At 59.3% G+C, this 24,981-nt stretch overlaps 1 protein-coding gene across 1 annotated transcript in view; it reads left to right on the plus strand.

Moving 5' to 3' along the window:
• The first annotated feature begins 12,267 nt into the window (after positions 1 to 12,267).
• Positions 12,268 to 24,981, plus strand: part of MACF1 (microtubule actin crosslinking factor 1) — a 111,075-nt gene continuing 98,361 nt past the window's right edge. Inside the window, exons 1-5 of the mRNA XM_065650722.1 lie at positions 12,268 to 12,581; positions 17,425 to 17,486; positions 18,607 to 18,696; positions 21,098 to 21,175; positions 22,618 to 22,710. Coding sequence (XP_065506794.1) covers positions 12,479 to 12,581; positions 17,425 to 17,486; positions 18,607 to 18,696; positions 21,098 to 21,175; positions 22,618 to 22,710 — 426 coding nt within the window. The 5' untranslated portion in view covers positions 12,268 to 12,478. The remainder of the gene's footprint in view (positions 12,582 to 17,424; positions 17,487 to 18,606; positions 18,697 to 21,097; positions 21,176 to 22,617; positions 22,711 to 24,981) is intronic.

Raw genomic sequence — 24,981 nt, forward strand, 5'->3', positions numbered from 1 at the left:
TCCGTCCCTGCATGTCAGTCCTCGGCAGAGTCCGGCACAACCAGGCGGTTCCACGTGGCCACTCATGGTGACCAGATCGGCTCCGTCGTGCCGGGACAAATGGCCACCTGCCTCAGCTGCTGCGGTGCCACAGTCCCCAGGGACTCGGGCAGCTCCTTCGATGGCAACGGGTCCTCTGGGTGTCACCTCCATCCCCCTCCAGCCCCTCTGTGGGTGTAATCGGAGCGTGGGGGGCACCTCACCACCTGCCCCGTTTCCCCCTCGCAGCTCCCGGAGTGGTTTTGGCTCCCGGTTCCTGGTCAGGCAGCTGTCAGGGGCGCAAGCGGCAACTGGCCGGTGGGATTTGCTCCGCTGGCGAAGGAAAGCGATACCCCTGCTGTGCGTCTGTCCTCCGAGAGGTGTCCGTCTGTCTGCAGGGCTGGGGGCTTTGTGCCTCTCTCCAGAGTCACTTGGATGTGCAAACTGGTTCTATTAATGTGGGGCTTGCTCGGGGAACGCGTGGATTTGCTCCCCCGGCACACGGTGAATTATCTGGGGATTCGTGCGCGGGTACAAGGGGAATCTCCTCTCCCTGCTGAGATGTGGGGAGCTGCTGCGCCCCTTTTCTGGGGGTGATTTGGCTTGTGCAGCACGTCCTCGCTCTGGTTTCTCTCCAACGCTGTGTGGGTGTGCCGGGAGGTGCCGGCTGCACCGAAGCCCGAACGGGCAGATCCTGCACCGTGCGGTGGGTCTTGCTCAATCAGCTGGGATCTTTCTGGAGAGGCTGTGGGTTGATACAGGGAAAACAAGATCCGGCACCATGACAAGCGTATTTCAACACTCCTGATGATGATATTATTTATTATTTGATTTGACAGAAGTCCTGGGACATGCTGGGTGGACGCGGGTCCCGCTGAAGGGCAGTGATGAGCGGGGTGAGCGCTCGGATCCCCTCAGATCACACTGGGCTGGTTCCCACTGCCAAAAATTCCTTTAAAACGAGTAAATCTCCTTTTCAGCTTTGCAAGCAACCTCGCTGCCGCCGCAGGGCGAGCAGGGGGGCACGGGCAGGAGGGAGCTGGTCCCCGCCTGCTCCTGGCTGTCACCTAGCTCCTTTTTCCACCACATTATGGGAATTTTCTGGTGGCTTCTCCCAAGTGTCAGAGTCACCAGGGTGGCTTTTCCCATGAAGATGGGGACCTTGGCTGTATTTTCCCCATCTTCTGCCTGCTGGTCTTAAAACCTGTTGTGGGGGTTTTTTTTTTCCTTCTCCTCCCAATTCCCTCAAATGTTCTCCTTGCTGGAAATATCCCCGGGACATACAATCCCTGAAACCCCTGGCGTGGAGGCGGGGGTAAGGGATGCCGGAGCCGGTGGTGCAGGGCCACTTGCTGGGAGCGCTGGGCTCATTTGCAAAAAGGGGGGTGGCCTCAGCCATGGGAGGTTTTAATACGCTTCATCAAATAAGGAAACGCGAGGGCCAGGCTCGCCGGTGGTCAAAGGGTGACGGCGGGGAAGCCGGCGGAGCAGCTGGACGGGTGACGGTGACTGGGGCTCGTGGGTGCCCCGATGCCACCCAGCTGAGGAGCAGGGCTGGAAAATGAACCTGGAGAAGTACAAGAAGTTCCTGGATGGGCTCGGCACTCTGAAAGGTATTTCCCACCCTCCGCGGTGCGGATGTGCAGCACGGAGCGGGGCTCCGGCGGAGTCCGACCATCTGCCACCGATCGATGGGCGATCGAGGCAAATCGAGTCCCCCGGGATGCCGAGGAGCCGCTGGCTTCTCACGGAGGCAGCGGGAGGGGTGGTGCTTTCCACGGCTCCACTTCACTTCCCGCTTTTGTCCTTTATTTGGGTTTGGAGCGATGCGTCTGGGCACAAAGGGAGCGCTGGAGCAGCGCTGACCCAGCCTCGGCAGGAAGGCAGGGCGAGCGGCTTCGGGAACAAATGGAAAAGGAATTGAGCTCAAAATCCTGAGAAAGGGAACGGAACCGGCTGGTGTTGCCGCGGGCCGGGGGCTGATCCGGCTCCGAGGGTCTTTTCTCCTGCGTGGGTCCCACCGGCTGTGGGTGTGCGGTGCTACCTGAGCGCAGATTGGTGCTTTTTTCCCCCCTCCTGCTCTTTCCAAAACTCTTTCCCAATGCTCTGCCCTCTCTGTCCCTGGAGAGGACACTCGATCGCACTGGGCCGGCCCCTGGCAGGTGGCCGGAGGCTGGTGGCCGTTGTCCCCGTCGAGCCGGCAGCGAGCCCGGGCGCAGGGCAGAGCAGCTCGGTTTACCTGCCGCTACAGCAGAAGATGCTTCCCCTGATAGTTTTCCCCTATATTTCTTTATTTCATTTCCCCTCCCTGCTGTCAGAGGAGCATTTTGCTCCGGGATTCCCAGCCAGCCTCATCTTGCTGCAGACAGCTCTCGGGATCTAGAAGGAAGGCGCAGAGCAAAGCAGAAGGCACCCAGGATGCCGTTGCCTGTCATCTAATAACCCTCCTATTGACTCGCCCCTTTTTACAGCCCGGCTGGGCTCCACCAGCTGATCCCGCTGTATAACAAAGGTGAATCAATTCAATGTTTAATTTAGCAGGGAGCCAAGGGAGTTGTCACCCGCGGGCTGGCAGCCTCCCCGCCCTCCCGTGCCTGACGCGAAGGGTTAATCCCGCAGCGCTGGGGCTGACAGCTGCCCTGACTTATTGCGGCCGGGAGTAACATAATTCACTTTCTTATGCTGGTGCGATGTCTGTCGTAAATTTTTCCTGCGCCTCGCTGCAGCTGGCACTGGGAATCAACGGGAGAGGAGCCCCCCCAGCCGCCGTGTGCTGTGCTGGGGTGGTGGCCGTCTCTGGCCCATGGCTTGTCCCTTGTCTGCAGCCCCTTGGCAGCTGGAGCACAGATGGGTGCTGAGCCTGGGTGCCAGTGACCCCCTCTCTGCATTTTTGGGGGTGCTCCTAAGGCGCCCATGCTTGCGCGAGGGGTTTTTGGGCCCTGTCTCCAGCTGCAGCTCGGCAAATTCCTCTCCTGCCTGCAAGAATGAGGTGCGAGGAGCCGAGATGACATTATTGATGGTGTTTACAAGGTGACTGGCTGCAGGAGCTGATCTGGCAGCCAGCCCCTCTCCAGGTGCTGCCCAGAGCCCTGCTGGGAGCTCCGGCTGCCTGCGCCGGCTCCCCCGTCGCGGCGCTCGCGGCACTTTCTGCTCTTGTGAGCATGTAACAGGAACGCGAAATCATGGGTGGTGAGTCCCCAAGAAGCCAAATCTGCAGTTTTGGGTCTGTTTTGCTGCCTCTGGCCCTAGCGATGCCGACTCCAGCTGTGTTTACCGCAGCCCTTTGCGGCTTTAATGCAGAAAGCGGCGCGGGCAGGGAGCCGGAGGAAACCGCAGCCTGGGCAGGGGATGCTCGGAGAAGACAAGACTGCTCTTCGACCAGGCACAGCTGCCTCTTTAGCACTGCTGGGTGCTTCCCCGTGGCATTTGAGCACAGAAGGGATGCCTGCCTTTACACGCAGTCGTGATTAGCTCTGCCGTGCCCCTCGCTGTCGTGGTTTGGCATTTGCCATGTACTCCTCAGCGCCGAAAGCAGCTCCAACCCACCTGCCCTTGAGCTGTGGGGCTGGACAAAGCTGGAGGAAAGGAAGAGTTATTGCTGTAGAGGTTTATTTTCCCCTTTCTCCCCCGCCTCAATCTTTATTCATCTCCCCAGGGTGATGGAGGCAGCAGCGGATATTGGAGCTGGGCGCATTTCATATGTAAATGTCCCTGTAAGTCCAGGCCCCTGACCCCGGCGCGGTGCCAGCATCCATCGCCGAGGCCTTGGAGAGCATCCCGGTCCCTGCGCCCACCCCGCTGGGATGGGGACCTGCCAGATCCCTGCGGGGGACAAAGGACACTGCTGGGGAGCAGACCCTGCCCCAGGGATGGGTTGGGGGTGACCCAGCCTTTCCGCACCGTCTCCATCTCGGGTTTCCCGGAGCAGCGACTGTCACTGCCCGGAGGTGACGAGAGCCTTGGGCTTGGCTCAGGAAACCCATTTGATTACGACTTTATTGCCGGGTTAATTTTACTGGCAGCACGAGGACGGCTGGTTTCACTTTCTGAGGAGTTTGTTGTTTTCTTGGCAGCCGGATAAAATCCAGCATCTTCTCAGCCTTCTCTTGTGCACACCAGATAATCTCCTGGTTTCATCTGACCTTGTTGCTGCCGTGTGTTTTCCCCAGGGAAACTGGGCTCAGATTTTCCCCATGGCCAAGCAGCCGCGAGTGGGTCCGTGCTTGTTCCTGTCGCCTCTCCAGAGTGCATGTGCCCGGCTCTGCTGGGTTTCTGCTATTAAAAAAGAAGGATTTTTAGATATTTTTAGGTGTTTTAGGAGGATCGGAGCGGGAGGCAGGAGCAGCACCGGAGTAGTGCCACAGCTTGTCCCTGCATCCTGCTGTCACCGTTTGCTTTCGTCCCGTCATGCGGCGGCTTCCCCGAGGGGCTGCCCAAGGTGTCCGGGTGCGATAAGAGATCCGGGGCCACCATCTGCCCCGGCCACCGCGGGCGGAGGCCCCGGCAGGTTTCGGTTCCTTTGGCGTGCGGCTCTCCCGGCCCCGTGTCCCCATGCGCGGGGAGGAGGACACAGCTGGTTGCTCCTGGGGAATGGTGGGTGCTTCTCCTCCGGCACGGCCACCCATGGGGTGTCCCCTGGGCCATGCCCTGAGAATCCCCTGCGACTTACAGCTCTTGTCTTGCTAGAGATGGGTTTTGCTCCGGAAAGGTCCAACTGAGCCCTCCTGAGAGCATCCGATGGGCTCTGGCCAGGCTGGTGGGACCCAGCAGATCTGGTGCTGGCGCTTGAACGGAGCTGCAGAGCAGTGTTAGCAACGGGATTATTGCATTTGGTTTTTAATGGAGATTAAGTTTCTCCGCAGGAGAGCGGGTCTCTAGGGAACAGAAGTTTCAGGCTCCTGCCTTCCCCTGTTTGGTTTAGTTTGGTTTTTTTTTTTTTTTCTTTCGCCTTTTTAATCCCAAATTCCTCTCTGCTGCTGCATGCCAAGGCCAGCCCGGCTGGGAGCCGGCAGCAACTGGGCTGAAGCATCACGGTGCAGCCGTGAATAAACCCGTGGGTGTGATCTCAGGAGCGTTCACACTCCGGGCAAGCCAGGAAGGACCAGGGCCACATCCAGAGCCTGGGCAGGGAGCTCTGGGTGCCCTGGCTTTTTGGGGTGCCGGGACCCCCCATCTTGGGTGCTGGGGCTGGCTGGCGGAGCCGGCTGCCGTCCCTTCGCCCGCCTCCGGCGCCGCGTTAATCAGGTTTCACACTGCTTAGTTTGGGACATCTAATGAGATCAGGGCTCAAGGTTGCTCACCCGTCCTCCGCTCGCAGGGGAAAACGAGGGAATCGCCTCCTTCTCTTTGACCTCCATTACTAAGATGGGGCTTCGCACGTCTGCCATCCCGAGCGGGCTGGGGGGGCCGTGGGTCCCCCAGCTGTCCTCGGGTTTGCGGTGTGGTGAGGCCGCTCGAACCCTGGGCTGATTTTTGGGGCCGGAGGCAGCAAAAGTGGGGGACGCAGCTGCCTACCAGCAGCTTGGGCTGTGAGCTCTCCTCTTGCTCTTTTGCATCCCCGTTTGCAGGGAGCAGGGCGAGGGGATCCGCAGCCAGGGGCTGTCGCCGTGGCTGTGACCGAGGACCCCGATCGGGGGGAACCCGGCCCTGGTGCCCCCGCGAGCGGCTGCGTGGAGCCTGTGCAAACACAGCGCCCAAGCGCGCCCCGAAACAAAGCGCGGCCAGTTCCCGCTAGCCTAACGTTTTCCTACGGCTCCCGCTGCCAAGCAGCCTTTGCTTGGCGTTGGAATAACAAGCCTCTTTGCGGAGACACCAGGCCTTTTGTTAGCCCGGAGAAAAGGGGTTTTGATGCCGGCCGGTCCCTCCGCCCCCCCAGCTTTGCTGCTCCCTAAGCTGTGGGAAGTGCAAAGCTTGGCCTTGAGCAGCCGCTGATGATCCCAGCGCTGGGACTTCAGCCCCACGGTCTCCCCGGGGCTCCGCTGTGCCGGGTTCTGGCTCCTCTGGGAAGGGCTGGGCCCTGGGTCTTCATTTGGGGGGTTTTTCCAGGATTTGGGGCATTTACTGGTGCTCAGCGCCTGTGGATGAAGGGTGTGGCCAGGGCTCGGGCTGCTCTCAGGCACAGGGCTCTGCTGCTCGCCTCCAACAAATCTTGTGGTGGGATTTTTTTGGTGGCGTTCAATTTTGTTGTTGTTTTGGGGTTTTTTTTGGTTTGTTTTTGCACGCTTTTCTCCCTGCCGCGGTGCCGGCGGGGCGTGCTGGGAATGGCGGAGCGGGTGCGAACCCAGCCGCGGTGACGGCGGCTCCGTGGAGGTGTGCGGCGTTGTCCCCGTGGCTGGAGGGGCAGGGAGGGACCCAGAGATGGCATCACCTTCCTCCTCCTCCTCCTCCCTCCGCCTGGGAAAGGTGCCACCTCGCCGTGTCGGCACAGGCCCCTGGGAAAGCGCGCGGACGTGTGTGTCCTCATGGGCGTGCGAGCAAACCTTCCTCTGCGCCCAGAGACGGTGCTGCTCCCTCCCAAAGAACAGGAGTGCTTTCTGCTCTTCCTCCCCCTGCGCGTCCCCATCCTCCTCCTCATCTCCTCCCTCCTGCCCAGCAGCTCCAGGTGCATCGTGAGCCGCCCTCGCTGCTTGGCTGTCTGCCTCCCAAAATACAGTTTTTATCTGTGCCCTGGTACCCAGTTGCTGCCTGTCCTTGTCCCCTGTCCCCTCCTGCCGTCCCCTCGCAGGGTGATGCCACCGAGCTGATGCCGGCTCAGAGGGATTCGGTGCTTTCCCAGATGCATGGCCACGAGTTTTATGGCATCACTCGATGAGCAAGCGTGGTCCGGCTCCCTGCCAGCGTCCTCGGAGGGCTGACAAACCCGGGGAGGCTTCTGAGAAGCAGGAAGCGATGAACTAATGCCCGAGCTGCTGCGTCAGCACAAACCCCACGGCCTCGGCAGGCGCCTGGGGAGGCTGCCGGGCGGATCGATGGAGGTTTTTTACGCGGGGAAAGGAGCGGTGAGATCACTCTCGCCACCTATTCAGCGTGACGTGCTTGGTTTCCTGCCGAGGGGGAGAGTTCTAGAGCCTGGGTGGTGTTGGGGAGGGTCTCAAGGAGACGTGTTTAGCATGGCATCATGCATGTGGGTCGGCAAAGCCACTGGCTGGGCACAAGGATCTGCTGGGGTCCTGCTGTGGGAGGAGGGAGGTTTGGGGTCACTTTGGGGGACACGCGGAGGGGAGGCACCCTGCCTGCCCTGGCTCTGCTGAGGGCTACGGACGCCCTGGGGAAAGGTGCTGAATCTGGGGCACCAAAAAGCAAACCCCAGCAAGGCCAGGAGGCTGGAGCTCCGTGCCGGTGTCCTGGGAAACCAGCCGCTCTTCCCGCTGCGGGCTCGGGGTGAGCCCACCTTCCCGCTGGTGCTGCCGGGGGAAACAAGCTCCTTTTGGGTCATTTTGCAGTTTTTTGAGGTTTTGGGGTCCTCCCGTTGGCTCTGACCATCCGTGGTGAATCGATTCCCTTGACCGGCCCCAGCTGGGGTGTCACATTCCTGCAGACCCCACAACCGCTGGTGTGCTGGGGAGTTTCCGCTCCCCCCGCGCGGGAGCAGGAGTTAACACCGCGGTGCTGGGGAATGATTAAGCCGGGAGCAGGTGGCCGTCCAGCTCGGCTGTTTGCTCTGCAGGATGGAAACAGGCAGGAATGATGTTTGCTTCCAGCCTCCAACCATCTCCGCTCTGCCCTCCGCCTCCATCTCCCAGTAGAGAGGTGGCCCTCGGGGTCCTGTCCCATGTCCCCCCCACCCCAAGGCAGCACCGGTTGTGGGGCAGCAGCTCTGCCCTGAGAAGGGAAGTCTTTTTTGTTTTCCTTTTTTAAGATATAATTCTTATTTTAGTGCCCAGACGTCTGCTGGAAAGGGGAACATCTCCGCCCTTATCCTCAGCGCTTCCTTCCTCCGGTTCCTTGGGGCTCAGGTTTTACCGCTGGCGGTGCCGGGGGGTCCGAGGTTCCCCCACTGCAGCCCCCATCCCTCTCCCTTTGCTTTGCTGCGTCCAGTCGACCTTTGGCAGCATGAGTGGCTCCTCTACCGAGCGATTTGCAGTTAAATATTCACTTGGGCTGCCCTCTTGGTGCAGATACTGCTCGGGGGGGCTGGTGCAGAACAGCCCCCCAAGCCCTGAGCTGAACGGGGCTGCCTTGGTTGTTTCAGGTGAAACCTGGCTCGAGTCCCCCCGTTCTCTATGCAAGAACAGGGCGTTTGGAGCTTTAGCCCTTGCACAGACACTTCTCCAGGGCCAAAAGCCCTATTTGCACAAAACCCAGCATTTGGGAGGTTTTTTTCCAGGGCCACGAAGAGCATCGCTGCCTGCGAGGTTTTGTAATCCTGATTTTTCAGACCTTTTGGAGCCCTGGGGTTCGGCGGCGATGCCGAGGGGGCCGGCATGGAACCTGGCGGGCTCGTCCCCGTCCCTCTTGGCAGGGCCGCGGCCTCTCGGGGATGATGAAAGGCAGAAGGAAATGTTTAACGCGGGGAATGTGCCGGCTTTGCCAGGAGCCGGAGGTGCCTGGGCAGGGCCCGGCACCGGGGCCCGCCGGATGGCAAAGGGCTCGGCGGCTCTGCCCGCACACGCACGGGCGGTGATTCATTGGCAAGACGAGAAGGTTTTTTAGCCGAAGCCAAGGAGCTCGTCTCAAAGGGGATGCGCTGGGCAGTGCCGGGAGCCGCCACCTGCCGCGTTCCACCTTGTTTTTTAATAGCCCGGATCACAAGAAACGTCATCTTTGTTCTCGCTTGGCTTTCCCATGGCTCCTGGCGCCGCGGGCAGGGTGGGGTGAGCCCCCGCGCCCCGGCGGGCCCTGCCCGTGCTTGCCGGCAGGAGGGGGCGCGCCGGCACGTGTGGGTGCACCCGGCAGCCAGGAACGCGTCTTGCTGAGCTGTCTGTCTGTCTGTTGTTTGCGTGAGGGTTTAGCCAAGCTCTGGGTTTTGAAGGAGGAGAAGCTGCGGTTTGGGGGGAAACAACCCCAGGGCATGGGCTTGCTCCTCGGGCTCAGGGTTGGGGGTGCAGCGGTTTTGCTCCAGGACTATGTCCCCCATCCAGTCCCTGTGGATGCCAGAGCCAAACCGGGTCCTTGTCACACTCTGGAGCGGGTCCTGTCCCCAGGGAGTGATGGGTGATGAGTGTCTGTGATTTACCCCAATCCAAAACCCAGAGTCTCCTTCCCCTCCTGGGCGATTCTCATAAGTGACCGAGATTTGCCCTCCCAGAATGGAGGAAAAAACACCAGAATGAGGAAAGCACCACAGAGGAAGCACGGCAGGAAACCCGGCTCCTGTCCCACGGCCGTGAGCTTGTGCGTGCTCAGCACCGCTGCCGGACAAGCCCTTTTCCCCACCCTGGGATCGCGTGTCCCTTGCCCATCTCCAGCGCCATCCGGTGACACCAATTTCGGCGTTTCCACAGTGCCACCTGGCTGCCACCACCCAGGGCTGGGACACGTGTCCCTGGCTGGAGCCTGTGGGGCCTCTGGGGAGCCCCCAGCACCCAGGGGATGGAGCAGCATCCCGGGATGCAGGAGCATCCTCGGGCCGTTGCCCACTGCGATGCCCAGGTACCCCCGTACCCCAGGCGGTGCCGGGGAGGTGCAGACCATGCCGGCTCCGTGTGCTGCTGCCCAGCAGCGTCCCCGGTCATATAAGGAGATGCCAGAGCCGGCAGCCGCGGCGGGGCCGTGTCGGCTGAGCATTACTCACCGGGGAGGCGCATGGATGGCGGGGGGGGGATCAGCCCCACGAAATGCTTGGCCGGAGCCGGGAGTGACTCAGCTCCGGGTGAGAGGCACGGCTGGAGCGATGGGGTGTGTGGGGGAGCCCCTGTCCTCAAAGCTGTCCTGTGGAGTACCCTAAAACCCAGGCAGGGCGCTGGGGAGGAGCAGGGGAAGGCACGAGGGTGACACCGTTTTGGGGGATGCACAGGCATGGAAAATGCTGAGCAGGGCACCCCGTGAAACAGGGGAGTGCCTTGCAAAGCGGGGACACCCCATTTGGGGGGAAGGTGCCTTATCCCCAATTTCCTCTGCAGGTGGGAGACGCGTGTCCTCTCCCCCCGACCTTTCCGGGCTGCTGAAGGAGCCGCCTCGCAAGGAACTGAAACGAGCTGTTTGTGTTTCGGGTGCGTGGGGCGGTTTCCATGGCGGCTGCATCCGGGGCTGGGTGTTCCCCAGAACCCCAACGGGTCACCCCGAAACCGGCCGCAGGCTCCCTGCACCCCGCGGCAGCCGTTACCGGCTTCCTGCCGCGGCCAGAGGTGCCGGGCTGGTTGTGCCGAACGTGCACCGGGGAGGGCGGAAGGGAAGGGGAAAAAGGGGAGGAACGGCGTGAGACTGAGTGGGATGGAGTGGGGGACCCCAGTGCCCTGGTGCAAGAGAGGGATGTATTTATATATCTATAAATATATGTTGTTTATATATATAAAAATATTTCTATTTCTGTGTGATTGTATATATATTTATACATCTATTTAAAGAGTTTATTTTGCTGAAGGCGTTGCTCGGTGCATTTTTTTCCCTATGGAACAGGTTTCCAGGAGAAATTGTGGCTGCCCCATCCCTGGATGTGTCCAAGGGCAGGTTGGACGGGGCTCTGAGCAACCTGCTCTAGTGGAAAGTGTCCTTTCCTTTAAGGTCCTTTCCGACCCAAACGATTTTCTGATTTTGTGATTTTTCTCCATCCTTCTGACTGCCCCGCTCAGGGCTGCACCGCGGGGCCATTTATGGTGGCCATTTATGGTGGCCATTTATGGTGGCCGCAGTGCCGGCTGGCAGGTCGTTCCTCCGCAGCGCTTCCCCTGCCCGTACACAAAGCAGATTGCTTTACATGAAAACTATGCCGGGATATTTTTCATCCAGGCAGGGCTGAAGCTCTGGAAAATATATCGTAACAGTGCCGAGCCCTGGGGTAAATATCACTGTTTTCTGTCACCCGTCTTATTAGCTCGAGCGGCGCTGGGAGGTCGTGTGTGGTGCAGCATTGGGGTCCGTCGTGTTTTACTTGATATGGATTTCATGGTGGGCCTGGCCGGCATGCAGCTGTTTGATTTAGGGAGCTATAATTGATATTATAAAGATAATATAAATCCCTGCTTGTACCTAGGTTATACCCCAGACCGCGGGTGGGTTCACCGTCCCACGCTGTGGAGCTGGTGGTGCCGGATGGTGGCCGGTCTGGCGATGGGCGCGTGTGGTCCTGGGCTCTTGGCTCAACCCGTGAGCAAAGCCTGAGCCAGGCTGTGGTTTTGCAGGTCCAGCCTTACCTTAACGCCGTTCCCCTTTGCCGCCGAGCGCCGGCAGCAGAACAGACCCCTCTTGTCTGAGCCCGTCTGCGAAGGTAAAGGCAAAAAATGAGCATTTTGTTCTGCACAATTTTCTATCGAAGAGCAAATCTCTTCCCCCAGGAGCTGGCGGGGGGGACGAAGCAAACCGGGCTTTGTAAGGAGCCTCTCTGCCCGGTTCGCTTGTGGTTACAACGGCAACAAGCCGGGGATGTAACCGTTGTGCCGCGCAGGGCTCGCCGCTCTTGGTTTCCCTGTGCTGTTTCTCTATCTCCACTGCCGGAAAAGGTTCCAAACAGAAGCAAAACTGCGAAAGTGCCGCCTAGCACAGTGCTAACCGCTAATAAACAGCGCCGGCTGCACAGTGTCACCGTGATGCTAGTGGCACCCGGCTGCAGGAAGGGTTGGGACATGGAGGAACCTTCTGTGTTAGAGCAGCTTTTGTGGGTATTTATTTCCCCCCCCGGCTCTGGGGGTGTCCTGGCACTTAATGCATTTATTTCTGGGCATCCAGAATAAATGTTCTTGGGGTACCCAACTCCCAGAAGCCCGAATTGGGTCACTTTTACCCATCTTGCTGGGGAGATGGTTTCGTGTGAGCAGACCGGAGCTGGGCCCAGCCCCGGTACCCACCCGCTCCCCGCTCCATCCCGGCTGCTCTCGGTGTGTGGGCATCACCGGGCAGCGGCCGCTGGCTGGGCTGTCACCCGCTGGCGGGGGACGAGAGCTCGTGCCCCCGATGAGGGTGTCGCGGTGATGCCGGCGCGGCAGCTGCTCCCGCCGATCCCCCCTCGCGAGGCCACCGGGGCTGGGAATGGAAATTGAGGAGATGACGTCTGTGCCCCCGACGCGGGGGGGGCCGAAGTTTGGCCGCGTGAATGCCGAGGAAAGATGTTTGAGCCGGCCTGACGCTGCCTTCCTCCCTCTACCCGCCCCCCCGGCTCCGAGCTCCCGAATCTCCCTGGCCCCGTCCCGGCGCCGCTGGCTGTCCCCGAGCCCTGCCAGCCCTGGGGACACAGCCAGCTGGAGGCAGAAGTTTTCGGAAGTTTCTGCAGGCGGCAGCTCGGCCCCCGCCCCGTCCCGTCACCCTCCCAGCGATGCCGGGCTCCGGGAGAAAGAAATTCGGGAGAAGGGGCCGGGAGTAGGGGACGATGCCGCTGTCGCAGAGCTCCTATCTGCCACCCGCCGCCTTTGTCCTGAGCCACGTCCTGGGCATCGCCGGCGTCCTGTACTGGCGGAGCCGGAGCAGAGGAGGTACGGCAGCCCCCGCGGGGGGGTTAAGATGGCCGACGTGTTACCGGCGAGGGTCACGGCTTGTTTTCCCTCCCCGAGAGCCGCGGCGCAGGCAGGGACGGACGTGGCTGGCGGGGAGGAGGGAGGAGAACGCGGTGACGGGGACCTGTCCCCGCGCTGGGGGGGTGGGCAAAGGTTTCGGTGCCTAAATTTGGTCTCGCCACCCATTCCCAGCGCACGTGGGGGGTGGGAGCGGGTGGGACGGGGGGCGTCTTTCTGCTTTTTTGTCTTGGCGCAAACCCGCGACACGTGGCCAGTGTCGTGCGTCCTGCCCCGGCGCGGGCAGCGTCGCTCCCGTCCCTCGCCGTGACAGCAGCGTCTCGGTCCCCACCGACACCAGCAGCGCCAAGACGCGGCTCTGCGAGCTGGCACAGCCTCGCCGAGCAGCTGGGGCTGACCCTGCCTCAGTTTCCCAAAATAGGGCTCGCACGTGACTGCCGCTCGAGGAGGGCGAGGATTCGGTACAGGGATGTGCGATAGCTCCGGGCCCCAGGCGAGGACTCAGTAGCTCCTTCTCCATCCCGACCGCTTTCTCCTGGGATTTGTTTGTTTTGATTCTTCTCCCTCTTTATTTCCCAGCAGCGCTTGTTCTCGCCTGTGCCTCCGCATGGGGCCTCTTCCCATGTCCGTGACCAATTCCCCCTTTTCTTTCACTTTTTCCATGCAAAGGGGCGGGACCGTGGAGCCCGGGCAGCACACAGGGACTTTTCCCCAAATGTTGCTTTGGGATACGCTTCTTCCTTCCTCCCCCAAAACTACTGGGAGAGAGATATTGAGGCTGAGTTGCACAAATGTGCAGCAGTGCTCCCTGTCACCCACTAAACCCGGCCCTGCTGCAATTCCTCCTGCTGACCCGCCGTTCCATGTCATTAATCTCCCCAAACCGCTGCAGAAATCCATCCCTTTTGGAAAAAATCCTGGTGCAAGTGTTGCAAGCAGCAAGTATGTTCAATATCTGTTTTCCTTCATCCCTCCTTCCCAGGAGTTCTGGAAGACGAGGGCGATTTTGCAGCAGGTTTTCTTGCCCTGGGATGCTCGTCCAGCTCTGCCGAGCATCCACCCAGGTCTCCTTTGCATCACCGCCTCTCAGGTATCTCCCTCATTAAATATCCGGGTGCTGGATTGTTTTCCACCGCAGGTATCTCTTGTGCATTCTTCCAGGCTGAATCAGGCGCCGTTTCCTCTCCCTGTTTCCAAAGGCTCTGTAAATCCTGCCCGCTTGTCTCTGCTGTCATGATGGATTATGTCAGCCCCCGAGTTGGCAGCCAGCACATTTTAAATACCTCGTGCTCCTGAGCCAGCCAGGATTTTTGCATATCCCCCATCTTAAAAGTACCGCGTTAAAAAAAAAAAAAGGTGCATTCCCATTCTTTGCTTGCCTCGAAGGAGTTCAAAGTGAAAGCGATGGGTTTAAACTCTCAAAAAACTTGTTTCTAGGCATTTATACATAACAAACCCTCCTTCACCCCTTCGCTGTTTAATGCACAGAGCTGCTTTCACGCTGAGCTGGGGCTTGGAGATGTCTCCAAGATCTCTGTGCGCTTGTCCAGTGCAGGGGCCTGTCTGATGTCTCCCGTATTCCTTCAGCTTTAGCAGGAATCAATGAACAGGAGGAGGGAGTATGGGAAGCTGCTTCCAGGCTTTATTCCAGCCGGAGAGGCTGAAGGAGCCGATGGGGGACACTGGAATCCCAGGGTCCTTCCCGAGGGTGGCAAAGGGCTCCCTGGTCCCACTCCTGGGGTGTCTGTCCAGGCACCCCCATCCCACAGGGATGGGGACGGGGATGAGGACGGGGACGGGGATGAGGACGGGGATGGCACGGCAACATCTCGGCTGGGCTTACGCTGGGCTGTTCCCTGGCTCGTCCGGGTTTTCATCTCTGTGAGTCTCACCCATCTTGGGAAAGCAGCAAGGCGGAAGCGTTTTGCAGCTGGAAGCATCTGTGCGGCTCCGATAGCATCCGTGGTGCTGGGAACCGTGACGTGGGTGTGTGACACAGGTGTGCCCAGTTAAGGAATCTGGTTTTTGCTGGTGCTGCTGGCAGCAGGGTCTCCATTTGCCGGCGATGCTCCCTGCATCACTGGCACCAGCCTTTGCATGGGGGGTTTGCAACAAGTTGCTCGTCAGGGTGACTCTGGAAAAGATTAGTCAGGGAGAGATAAGCTTGCAATGCCTTAATATCGTTAGTAAGCAGTAACCGGGCATTATTATTAGTGCAGACGGTGGTGCAGGTGCGCGGTGGGGAGGTGTAATCTGGTTAGAACCCAGGAACCACCCAAAGGTGGTGAGACAGGGCCAAAAAAAAAGGAAGAAAACCCCCCATATCTGCAGGAGATGGGAAGAGGGAGCGTGCAGAGGAGCCGCTGGCCCGCGGGCACCCCTGGGATCCGGCATCGGAGATGCCTCGCTGCAGATCGTCCGTGTGGGACTCGGTGACGCGACCCCGTCCCCGTGTGCTCCCTGTGATGCTCAGGGACACGCTCCCCGCTCCTCTCCCCCTCCTGGCCGGGGCTCCTGCCAGCAGAAAGGCTTCAGGGGGTTTATATTTAGAAGAAAAGGAAGAGAGGGGGTGATAAGGAGGCCCCCGTTATCTCCCCGCGTGCCGAGCGGGGCTGCGGAGGGTTCCTGGCTCTGGCGCTTCGGACCCGGGAAGTGATTTGGGCAGAAGCCGCAGGCGGGAGCGGGGAGAACAGCCCGGCATTGTCCCTCCCGTCCCTGGTGCAATTAACTGGAAAACAAGACGAGGCAAAACAAGCCAAGAGCCTGCCGGCGGAGCGGTGTCCGGCTCCGCGGGGCGAGCCCGTGTCCGCACCCCCAGCGATCCGCACCGCGATCCGCACCGCAGCGATCCGCACCGCGATCCGCACCGCGATCTGCACAGCTCCTTGCTGGCTTGCAGGAGGGAGCAGCTCTGCCCTTCTGAGTTTTCTGAGCAGCTTTGCCGGCCATCGGGACCATGGGACGGTGAGGATTTTGCCATCGTGGAGCTGCCGCACCGGCGGCACCCTCAGCTGGGAGCACCCGGAGGAGCCGGGGAAGCTCCGGCCAAGCCACCCTTGACTTCATGGCGATGTCCCGGAGGAAGAACGGCCGGTGCCCGCGCCGGGCGCAGCGGGTGTAGGAAGTGGTGAGGTGGGAGGAGCCGCGGCCGAGAAGTCGCCAAACTGCTGGGAACGAGGTCGGTTGAGCGGGTGGTGCCACCAGAAGACCCTTCCCCAGGAGGCAGCCGGTGCTGTGCCGGGACCCAGCGCTGCCCGGCGCGGTTCGGGCGATGGAGAGGCGGCATCTCGCCGGGGAGCGGCGGCGGCTGAGTGCCTGCCTGGTGTGCCGGATGTGCTGCATCGGTTCGTACCCGCCGCCCGCTCTTCCCACCCTGCCGGCACCGCGGCACGGCTCAGGCTTTATCCACCCCAAATTAGCACCGGGGTTGGGAAGGGACTCGGCACCGTGGCTGCGAGGGGGGATCGGGTGAAGGAAATGTCCATAAACCCCGTGGGGTGACGTGGTTTCCTATCACGGGCGGCAGCACCGTGACTCGGCCGCGTCGTGCCGGGGAGCTGTGCCGAGGCCGGAGCTCGGCGGGGTTGGGGGGCGAGGGGGACCGGAGTCTGTCCAGTGGGTGGTTTTGGCAGCTGGTGACATTCCGTGGCTGGAGGATGGAGCAGGGCAGGGGGAACACATGGAAGGTGTCACCGGGGATGTGCCACGTGTTTTACCGCGGTGCTTTCGGATGGGGGAAGCCGTGGGGTGGAGGAGGAAGAGGAGGGGTGTTCGATAGCGCTCTCAAATCTGTGCAGGTTGGCGTGTGGAGATGTTTTCCTGATCCCATGGGCACCCGGCCGGTGCAGGGACCCCCACCCCGGGAATGGGGACACGGGGCCATCGGGGAGTCCAGGCTGACAAATGCTGGGTTTTTTCCCCTTTTCTTGATTTTTTTGGCTTAAAACCAAAGCAAACGGTGCTTCCGCTGGGTGAAGTGGCATCAAAGGGATGTCTTGGGGTAGTGGGTTTTGTCCTGTCCGCTCTGTCCCACGGATCCCCGGGCTGGACGGGGCAGCACTCAGGAACTTGGTTGTGTCCTGTGGGTCGGTACCAAGACACTCTCTGTCCCATGTTGCTGCTCGGCATCTCCCATCATGTCACGCCATGGGGCTGGCGGCCACCCCTGGGGACAGGACCCCCTTTGTCACCCTGTCCCACCCGTGTTCACCGCTCCCGGTGTCTGGCCAGGGCACCCCCGGCTGAGCCGTGGGACGGGAATAAACGTTAAATCCTGACAATCCAATGAACCAAAAATACAGCGACAGAATAAGCTGCTAATTGCACAGGCTGGTAGCGCCCAGCAGAAGCCTGTTACGGGACACCTGTGGGGTTTATGTAAAGCGTTGAACCTCTGGGGAGCAGGGACACCCTCCTAAAGCGGCGGGCTCGGGTAGAGCCACCTCCCTCCCTGCTCTGCGTCCCCGGGGGGACAAGCGGACGCAGGGGTCCCAGCTGGTGTGACACATTTTAGGGGTTCATTTGCCACTTGCAGCTGCAGCTATACCCATCCCAATCGTCCACTCTGCTTTTATTCGAATAACGCTATTTTCCCCCCCAAAAAAGTTGATGTATTTTGTTTGAGTGGCCCCGTCCTGCGCTAACCCGTGACTAAGCTGCCTCTGTTCCCCTGCGCGGGCGCGGGATCCGTCCCGCGGTCCTGGCAGCGCCGGCGATTCCTCTGTCTGTTCCCCTCATTTCAAAGTCATTTGAGTTTCTGCATGAGAAACACCGACCAAGAGCCGCTTTTGTCTTCTTTTGACAGATGAACGGGACAGAGTCCAGAAGAAAACCTTCACTAAATGGGTCAATAAACACTTGATGAAGGTAAGATTCACATATTTCTTTACAAGGCTGGTTAAATGACCATCTGTCTGTGTGTTCTGGCTCAAGACTGGCAGATAAATTCCTTTTTTTAAACCTTTTTGTCTAGGAATTTTTGCATTGGATTGGAGCGTTCATATGTGTCTGTACTCAGAGCAGAGACGGTTGCGGTGGATCCGCACCATGTCAGTGCCTTTGGAGGGCACTGTAACATCACCACAGGCCTTTTTTAATTACATTTGCCTCCTGAGAACCTGGTTCTTGCTTTAATATGAGGCTTGTACACCCTCCCACCCAGGTCACAGGCAGTTGGGGTGAAGAAGGGGGTCCTGGCATGGGGCTATTCCCCGCTCGCACCCCCTTTACCTGGGCAAAAGGGCTTTTTTGTCTTTCAAGGGAATCTCCTGCATGGAGAGGAGCCCCAAAGTGCGTGAAGGGAGATGCTTGCAGCTGTAGGTAACTAAACAGGATTAACATCGCACCTGGTTTTGCTTGGTTAATACCGGGCGGTTTTTAATTAATTCTCCGTTTGCCCAAAAAAGAAGTTGTTTGGGCATTAAGTGTGAGAGCTGCAATTTCCTGCCAGCTTTGCAAACCTCTGCATCGAGCTTTTGGCTCCTTTCTAAATCTGTGATGGGTACAAGTTAGTCCTGGGGAGATTCTGATTGGACACAAGAGGGAAATTTGTCGCGATGAGAACAATCAGCCCTTGGAATCATCTCCCCAGGGAAGGGCTGGATTCCCCAACATCGAGCACTTGTAAGGTGCTGCTGGACCAGCTTGTCCAGACTGGGCTTTTGCCAAGAAAGGTCGGACCAGATGATCCTTGTGGTCCCTTCCAACCTGTTGTTCTATGATTCTGTAATTCGATTAAACTGCTGCTTCAGGACCGAGCTGCCCTTTCTGCAGAGCTCTGAGCGTGATATTGTGGGATTACCTGGAGCACGGGTGGTTTAACAGATTGTTTTGGGGCACAAAATCGGCAGCAGCTTCTGTCAGGTCATTTGGGAAACAAGGAGCTGCTTTCCTTAATAATAATTATTGAATAATAATTCTGGAATAACCATGTGAAATGTGCGCGGGGCTGCAGTTCTGACATTTCTCCCCCCGGCTCTCTCTGTAGGTGCGCAAGCACATCAACGACCTCTATGAAGATTTGCGAGATGGCCACAACCTCATCTCCCTCCTGGAGGTGCTGTCGGGAGTGAAGCTGGTGAGTCCCCAGGGCTGGCCGGTGACACTGCTGTCCCCACAAGCCCCCTTCCGTCCCCCCCTGCTCCCCTCCACTCCCAGCCATCACCCGTCATTTCTTACACCATAGTTTTGTTTTCAAATGTCTCTCATTGTTTCTTTTATTATTATTACTATTTTAATGTATTTATTATGATTATTATTTTATTCATCGTCGCTCAAACCCGTGTTCCCCAGGCTGGCCTCTCGGATACCACCAAAGCCTGTGATTAAAGCCGCTGACTTCTGGTCGAGCCGTCTCTTTGTGAAGGCTCACACGCCTTCATCTGCTAGATTTGGTTCCATATTTAAGATAACGGATAATAGCGGCTTTGGCCAAAAGTGTTTCTGTGACAGCTCAGATTTGCCTCTCCTGCCCCACGCTCGGCTCCTGCATGAGCTGGATTTGTAGCAGTCGGTGGCATCATCTTGAGCATCGTAGAGTTCCCCTCCTTCCTCCTCCTCCTCAGACTGATACGTTCACGCAGCTCTGGGAAGATCCCAATTGCTGCAACAGGGTAGCGCGGCAGGAATTATTTTAGTTTTCCCCTAAAATAGGATCTGGGCAAAGATCTCCTTCAGCAACCCTCCCGAGATGCCAAATCAGTTTTTGTGGAGGCCGAAAAATTGGATTGAGCTGTTTGTGATCCAGGCAGTTTCCTCCTCGCTGCTCCGGCTTCCAAAGCCAGGGGGAAATTTCTGTGCCGGAGCCCCAGCCGCCTTCGTCCCCGCTCATTTTTGTTTTTCCTTTTACCTGGGTGTTGCATTTTGGTTTCCATTCTGTCTCCCTGTTGTGTCCCCTTCCCGTTGCCGCCGTCCCTCCCCTCCTCGTTAGCCGGTAGAGCCGCCAGCTCAGAGGAGCCTTCGCCTGGTGCAAGCGCCGGCCTGGTGCCGTGCAAGCAGCGAAGAGGAGGAAGATGATGATGATGAAGAAGTAGGTTGAGTCTGCCCCGGCCGCAGCATCATCCCGGTGGACACTGGAGTGACACCAGATAGCCCAGTGCAGCCCAGCATCGCTGGGGGCTCTGACCTGCCCCTCTTTTCGTTTTTAGCCGGGAGTTTTTGATAAAACCCACCCAGGGTGGTCACCCCGAGCAAAGAGACGCTGCGATCTTTGTTACTGGGCTGCGTTCTCATTAACTGGATTATCTGCGTGCGTTGCAGTGTCCGCCTGCAGCCAGGGCGTGCCAGCCACCCGGTGGGACAGCATGTGTCCCCTCCACGGGGTCGGGAGGGGACAGGGACGGGTCCTGCACGGTGTTCGCGGCCAGGTCCCCTCGGGGGGCTGCGGTGACGGCTGCTCACCTCGCACTGCATGGCACCTTCTTGGGGGGCTGGTGCCACTGTGGGGTCTGGGGTGCCACCGGTCACCACATGCATGTGAGTGGAGGTGGGAGCACAACTGGGGGTTACCCCAAAATCTTGCTCAAGTGTAAGAGAAAGGTGTATTTTCCATCCCCCTGGCTCCGGGTGACGATTCCTTTGGACATGGTGTCACCTCCTGGAGCAGCTGGGGCTGTCGCACCTTCCTGGAGATGTTCCCCTTGCTCTTCCCCTTGGGGCTGGGGACAGAAGGTGACTAGGAGGACTTGGGGTATCCTCGTGGGTCAGAGCATCCTGGTGATGCCTCTTATTGAGGCTGGGATCAGGACTTAAGCATCGATCCTCCCCCTTGTGCTGATTTGGAGCAGACCCATCATCCCATACCCTTCCCTGGGCCAGGGCTCAGCTACCGGGTACCTCGGAAAATCCCCCGACGATGAGCACAGCCCAGGGCACCTCATTTCTGCCCTTCCCAAGGGTCCAGAGCTGGCACCCAGAGCATCAGCCGCTGCTGGCGCACAGGAGGAGCTGAGCCCGGTCTGCAGGGGCCGATGCTGAAGTTGGGGTTTCTCTGCTGGCAGCGGGGACACACAGCCTGTCCCTGCACGGGTCCCCGTGCCCTGCTGCTGAGCAGACCTGCTCTGCTTCCACCCCACAGGTCGGGGTCTGGACCCGCTCGGGTAAATCTCTCATTGCTGAGCCGTCTTCCCAGCTTACCTGGCTGAGCTTGGGCTGGGTGAGACCCTGCCCTGGGATTTTGGAAGCTGAGCCAGTCCTGGGAGCCATTCTGTGCCCAGCTCAGAGCCTGGACATGGACCCTCAGGGTCTCGGAGGTGATTGAGATCTCAGGGTCTTCCCACCTCCATGCCCCACCATGGGCTTTTTGCCCTTTTTCAGCAGGACCATGCGTAGCAATGACTTTATTTCCCTCCAGAGCAGGGTGTGTGGGGTGCACGGGGGGCTCACAGCAGCGCACTGAGCGTGGGGGGTGGCTGTGCATGTGGGGGGGCCCCTGCCTGGCCCCCCGAGCCTGACCTGAACCTGCCTCCTCTCTCTTGCAGCCGCGTGAGAAGGGACGGATGCGTTTCCACCGGCTGCAGAATGTGCAGATCGCCCTGGATTTCCTGAAGCAGCGGCAGGTAAGGGCTCATTTCGGCTCAGCCAGAAGCAAAGCTGCACAAAAACTGGTATCAAAATGGAGGATCAGACTCTTGTTCTGGGAAGGGGTTTGCAGATGTCACTGATGTCACTTCTGTGCCCCGATTTGCACCAGGGTATGTTGAGATTGGATCTTGGGAGCAATTTCTCCCCCAAAGGGCTGTGGGGCATTGAACAGGCTGCCCAGGGCAGTGGTGGAGTCACCATCCCTGGAGGGGTTGGACAGACGGACATGAGGTTCTCAGGACATGGGGCAGTGCCAGGGCTGGGGAACGGTTGGAGTCCATGATCTTGAGGGGCTTTTCCAACCCAAATGATTCTGTGATTCTATGATTCCTCAGCCTCGTTGGCTCTGCAGGTGGAACCCCCGCAGCCCCCGGACCGGGTGTCCTGTTCTGCCTGTTGGGTCAGGTCTCCTGATCCTCAGATATGCCGAGATGATGATGAATTGCAGAGGTTCATGCTGAAGCAGAGATTTTTCTCTCTCTACTGGCCTGAGGGCACTGAATAAATTTAAGCACATACCCCACTCCAGGGAGGGCGAGCCGCTTCCACCTCCCTCCTCCCCAGCCCCTTGATAGAGACATTTTGCCGGCGGCTCTCGGGAGCTTGTTTCTCTACTCGGATGAAACAGCTTTTTCCTTTGAAGCCTGATGGCCCGGTGACAGTGACTGTGTTGGGATGTCTTACCCTGAGTGCTCCCGCTAGAGGTTGTGGGGTCCCCTTGAGTGCTGGGGAGCGGGGACACCCCTCTGGGGAGCCTGATGGGGGGGGAGAGAACCCGAAATAGGTGGCAGCTCCCGGGAAGGCGACTGCAAGGAGAGCAGGAGCAGCAGCCAGGCAGCACCGCTGCGCTTTGCATCTGCTGGGAGCACCGAGGCTGGTGCCGCCGGCATCTCCGTGGGGTTCAGGGACTGCAAGTGTGTTTAAATCATCCACAGAGCAAAGCAGCTCCGGGATTGCTGGGGCTGGAAGCTGCTGGGATAGGGGCTTTGGGTGGGTGCTGGACCCTCAGCGCTGGTGTTTCTGCCTTCGTTAGGGCTGATTGATTTGTTTTGAGCCCAGGAGAGAGTTAATAAAGCTCGGCCATCCTATTTTAACCACGCTCTGTGGTCTGCAGCTATTAAATTATGCACTAGTGCTCCGGGCTTCGGGGATGAGGCACTTCTCTTGTGAGCTGAAATAAAGCCGCTAAGTGCTGGGAAAGCACTTCTAGATGGAGAGCGATGGAGATGTGAAAAATCCTTCCCGAACTGGGGCATGGGGCGGCCTTGCTGCCTCTTTTAGAAGCACCAGGGTGTTTGTGTCTGTTCCCTGTGGAGTGCTGGGGGTGACCCTGGGTACAGCCTGGTTGGGGACGTGTCCCCCTCCTCTCTGTGGGTGAGGCTGATGAGGAGCTTTGACCCTGTTGCTTCTCTTTCAGGTGAAACTGGTGAACATTCGCAACGATGACATTACGGACGGCAACCCCAAGCTCACCCTGGGGCTCATCTGGACAATCATCCTCCACTTCCAGGTAGGACAGGAGAGTATTTTGCCAAAGGACGCAGGGCGGATGGCGGGAGCGCGTTGTCACCCTGGGGCGCTGGCCTCAAGTTGCGCCAGGGGAGGTTGAGGTTGGATCTGGGGAACAATTTCTTCCCCAAAGGGCTGTCGGGCATTGAACAGGCTGCCCAGGGCAGTGCTGGAGTCACCATCCCTGGAGGGGTTGGACAGACGGAGATGAGGTTCTCAGGGACGTGGGGCAGTGCCAGGGGTGGGGGACGGTTGGACTTGATGAGCTTGAGGGGCTTTTCCAACCCAGATGATTCTCTGATTGTCCACGTGCTCCATGGTGATGCCGGCACCGTGGATCGGTCTGGGGGATCAACACACGTTGCAGTGTCGCAGAGAGCGGTATCGGGGAATAGCAAGGCCCTTTTCTTATCATTTGCATGATGAAATCGTTAACGATGGGCTGTGTGCGGTGGCCTCCTGGTTGGCACCAGGGTTGTTTTTGGTGGCTGTTTGCTCAGACGAGTCTCTGGAGGAGAAGAACAAACTTGGAGGGGACCAAGGGGGACGGGCTGAGCTCACACCACATGGGAATGTTGTCCCGAGGTGCTCCCGGCCCTTTGGGTGGTCAGAGCAGCCACAGGATCTTTTGCTGAGATGGAAAATATCAGCTATGTGACAGTGGTTCGGGTCGGGGATGGGAGAAGCTCTGTGATCCAGCTGGAGAGCGCACTTTGGACTGTCTCCAGCAATCCTGTACTATAGATGCTCTTGCAAAACAGGGTCTTGGGGTCTTTAATAGCCTCAGATCATCTGTTTGCAGCTTTGATGTCCTCAGGGGGACAATGCGTGGCCCCTCATGCCACCAGCGCGTTGGCACGTGGGGCTTGCTCAGCGGTGCTGCTGCCAGCGGCTCGTTAGTGAATGTGCAATTAGCTCTGGGGCCGTCACCGCCGCGGAACCGAGCCCATGGGAGCTGCTGCATCCCAAATCCCTCCCGTATCCCCGCTGGCATCTTCCAGACAACACCAGCACTGGCTTTGGGACCTCGTAAGGAAGATTTTCATGTGTGTGCCCCATGCCAGCACAGCCGTGCTGTCCCCGAGCGCTGGGCGAGCCCCTCCTGACCTGTATTTCTCAAGAAGAGGCTTTTTTGGGGGGGAAGCATGGGGTTAAATTGCGTGTGGGGCTGCTGACGGTGCGCTCTGCCCGTGTTTTGGCCCCGGGAAGCAGCCGCGATCGAGCAGGAGCTGGATGCTGATGAGTCACTGTCATCGCTGGTGGGGCCCTGGCTGGTGGCATCTCATCCCCGCTGTCCTCTCGGTGGCCCTGTCCTGGTGCAGGGGACCAGGGAGGGGACATCAGGAGGTCCTGGGTCCCCTCCGTGCCCCAGGGGAGCTGGGCTGGTGCTGAGCCTGCGCGTCCTCCCCCCGCCTGCGCTAACGGGATTTTTTCTGGGGTTGTAGCTCCATTGTGAACCTCTTAATCTCTGCGTCCCGGTGCCTGGGGACAGGCGGCTGGGAGAGCCCTGGGGACAGGCTTGGGGGGGCCGGTGCCCCCTGTTTTCTGTCTCAGCCCTGCTTTTGTCATGTGTCACCCTGCGCTGGTCCCTCCGAGAGGAGCGGGGACGGGAGCACCGGTGCTGCCGGAGCCTGTTGGGGACCCCACAACCGCGGCTCCTGAAGCGATGCCGGGACCCCAGGGCACCTTGGGGACACCCCTCTGCCCCCCAAGCCGGGTGAGCCTGGCGGGGGGGGTGGGCACATGAACCGGCTTCTCGGGGCTCTCGATATTTAAGAATTAAGGAGCAAACCTCCCAAATTGGAGAGGAACACCCCTGCGAGAGCCGGCGCGGCTCCCCATCCCCATCGCGTGCCTGCCGAGCCGCTCTGACTCCTCCCTGCTTTTTTTTTTTTTTTTCCCTCCCCATTTCTCTCCCACCCCTTCCTTTATTCTACCTTTACCAACCTTCCCTGGGTTTTGTGTTTTTTATCCCCCCTTCCCCACCCTCTCCCACCCTCCCTCCCCGCGATTCCTGCTCCCGGCTCGTGTTGGCGAGGGCCGTGCTCCAATTACCTCATATTTGGCGAGAAGGACGGCGCAGCCAATCCCCGCTCCCTCTGCTTTTAGGTCAAGTGATTTCTGAACTGCAGTGTAGATGCTTTGAATTTGTCTTCCGAGCAGCTCCCAGGCTGTAAGATGGCTGTCTGGAGCGGCGGCGACGGCGGCAGGGCCGGCGGGAGGGAGCGGCGGCGGGGGACGGTCCCCGGCGCGGTGCACGGCGTGGCTTTGA

This window comes from Caloenas nicobarica, chromosome 23, assembly GCF_036013445.1.
Source record: "Caloenas nicobarica isolate bCalNic1 chromosome 23, bCalNic1.hap1, whole genome shotgun sequence".
NCBI classification, from domain to species: domain Eukaryota; kingdom Metazoa; phylum Chordata; class Aves; order Columbiformes; family Columbidae; genus Caloenas; species Caloenas nicobarica.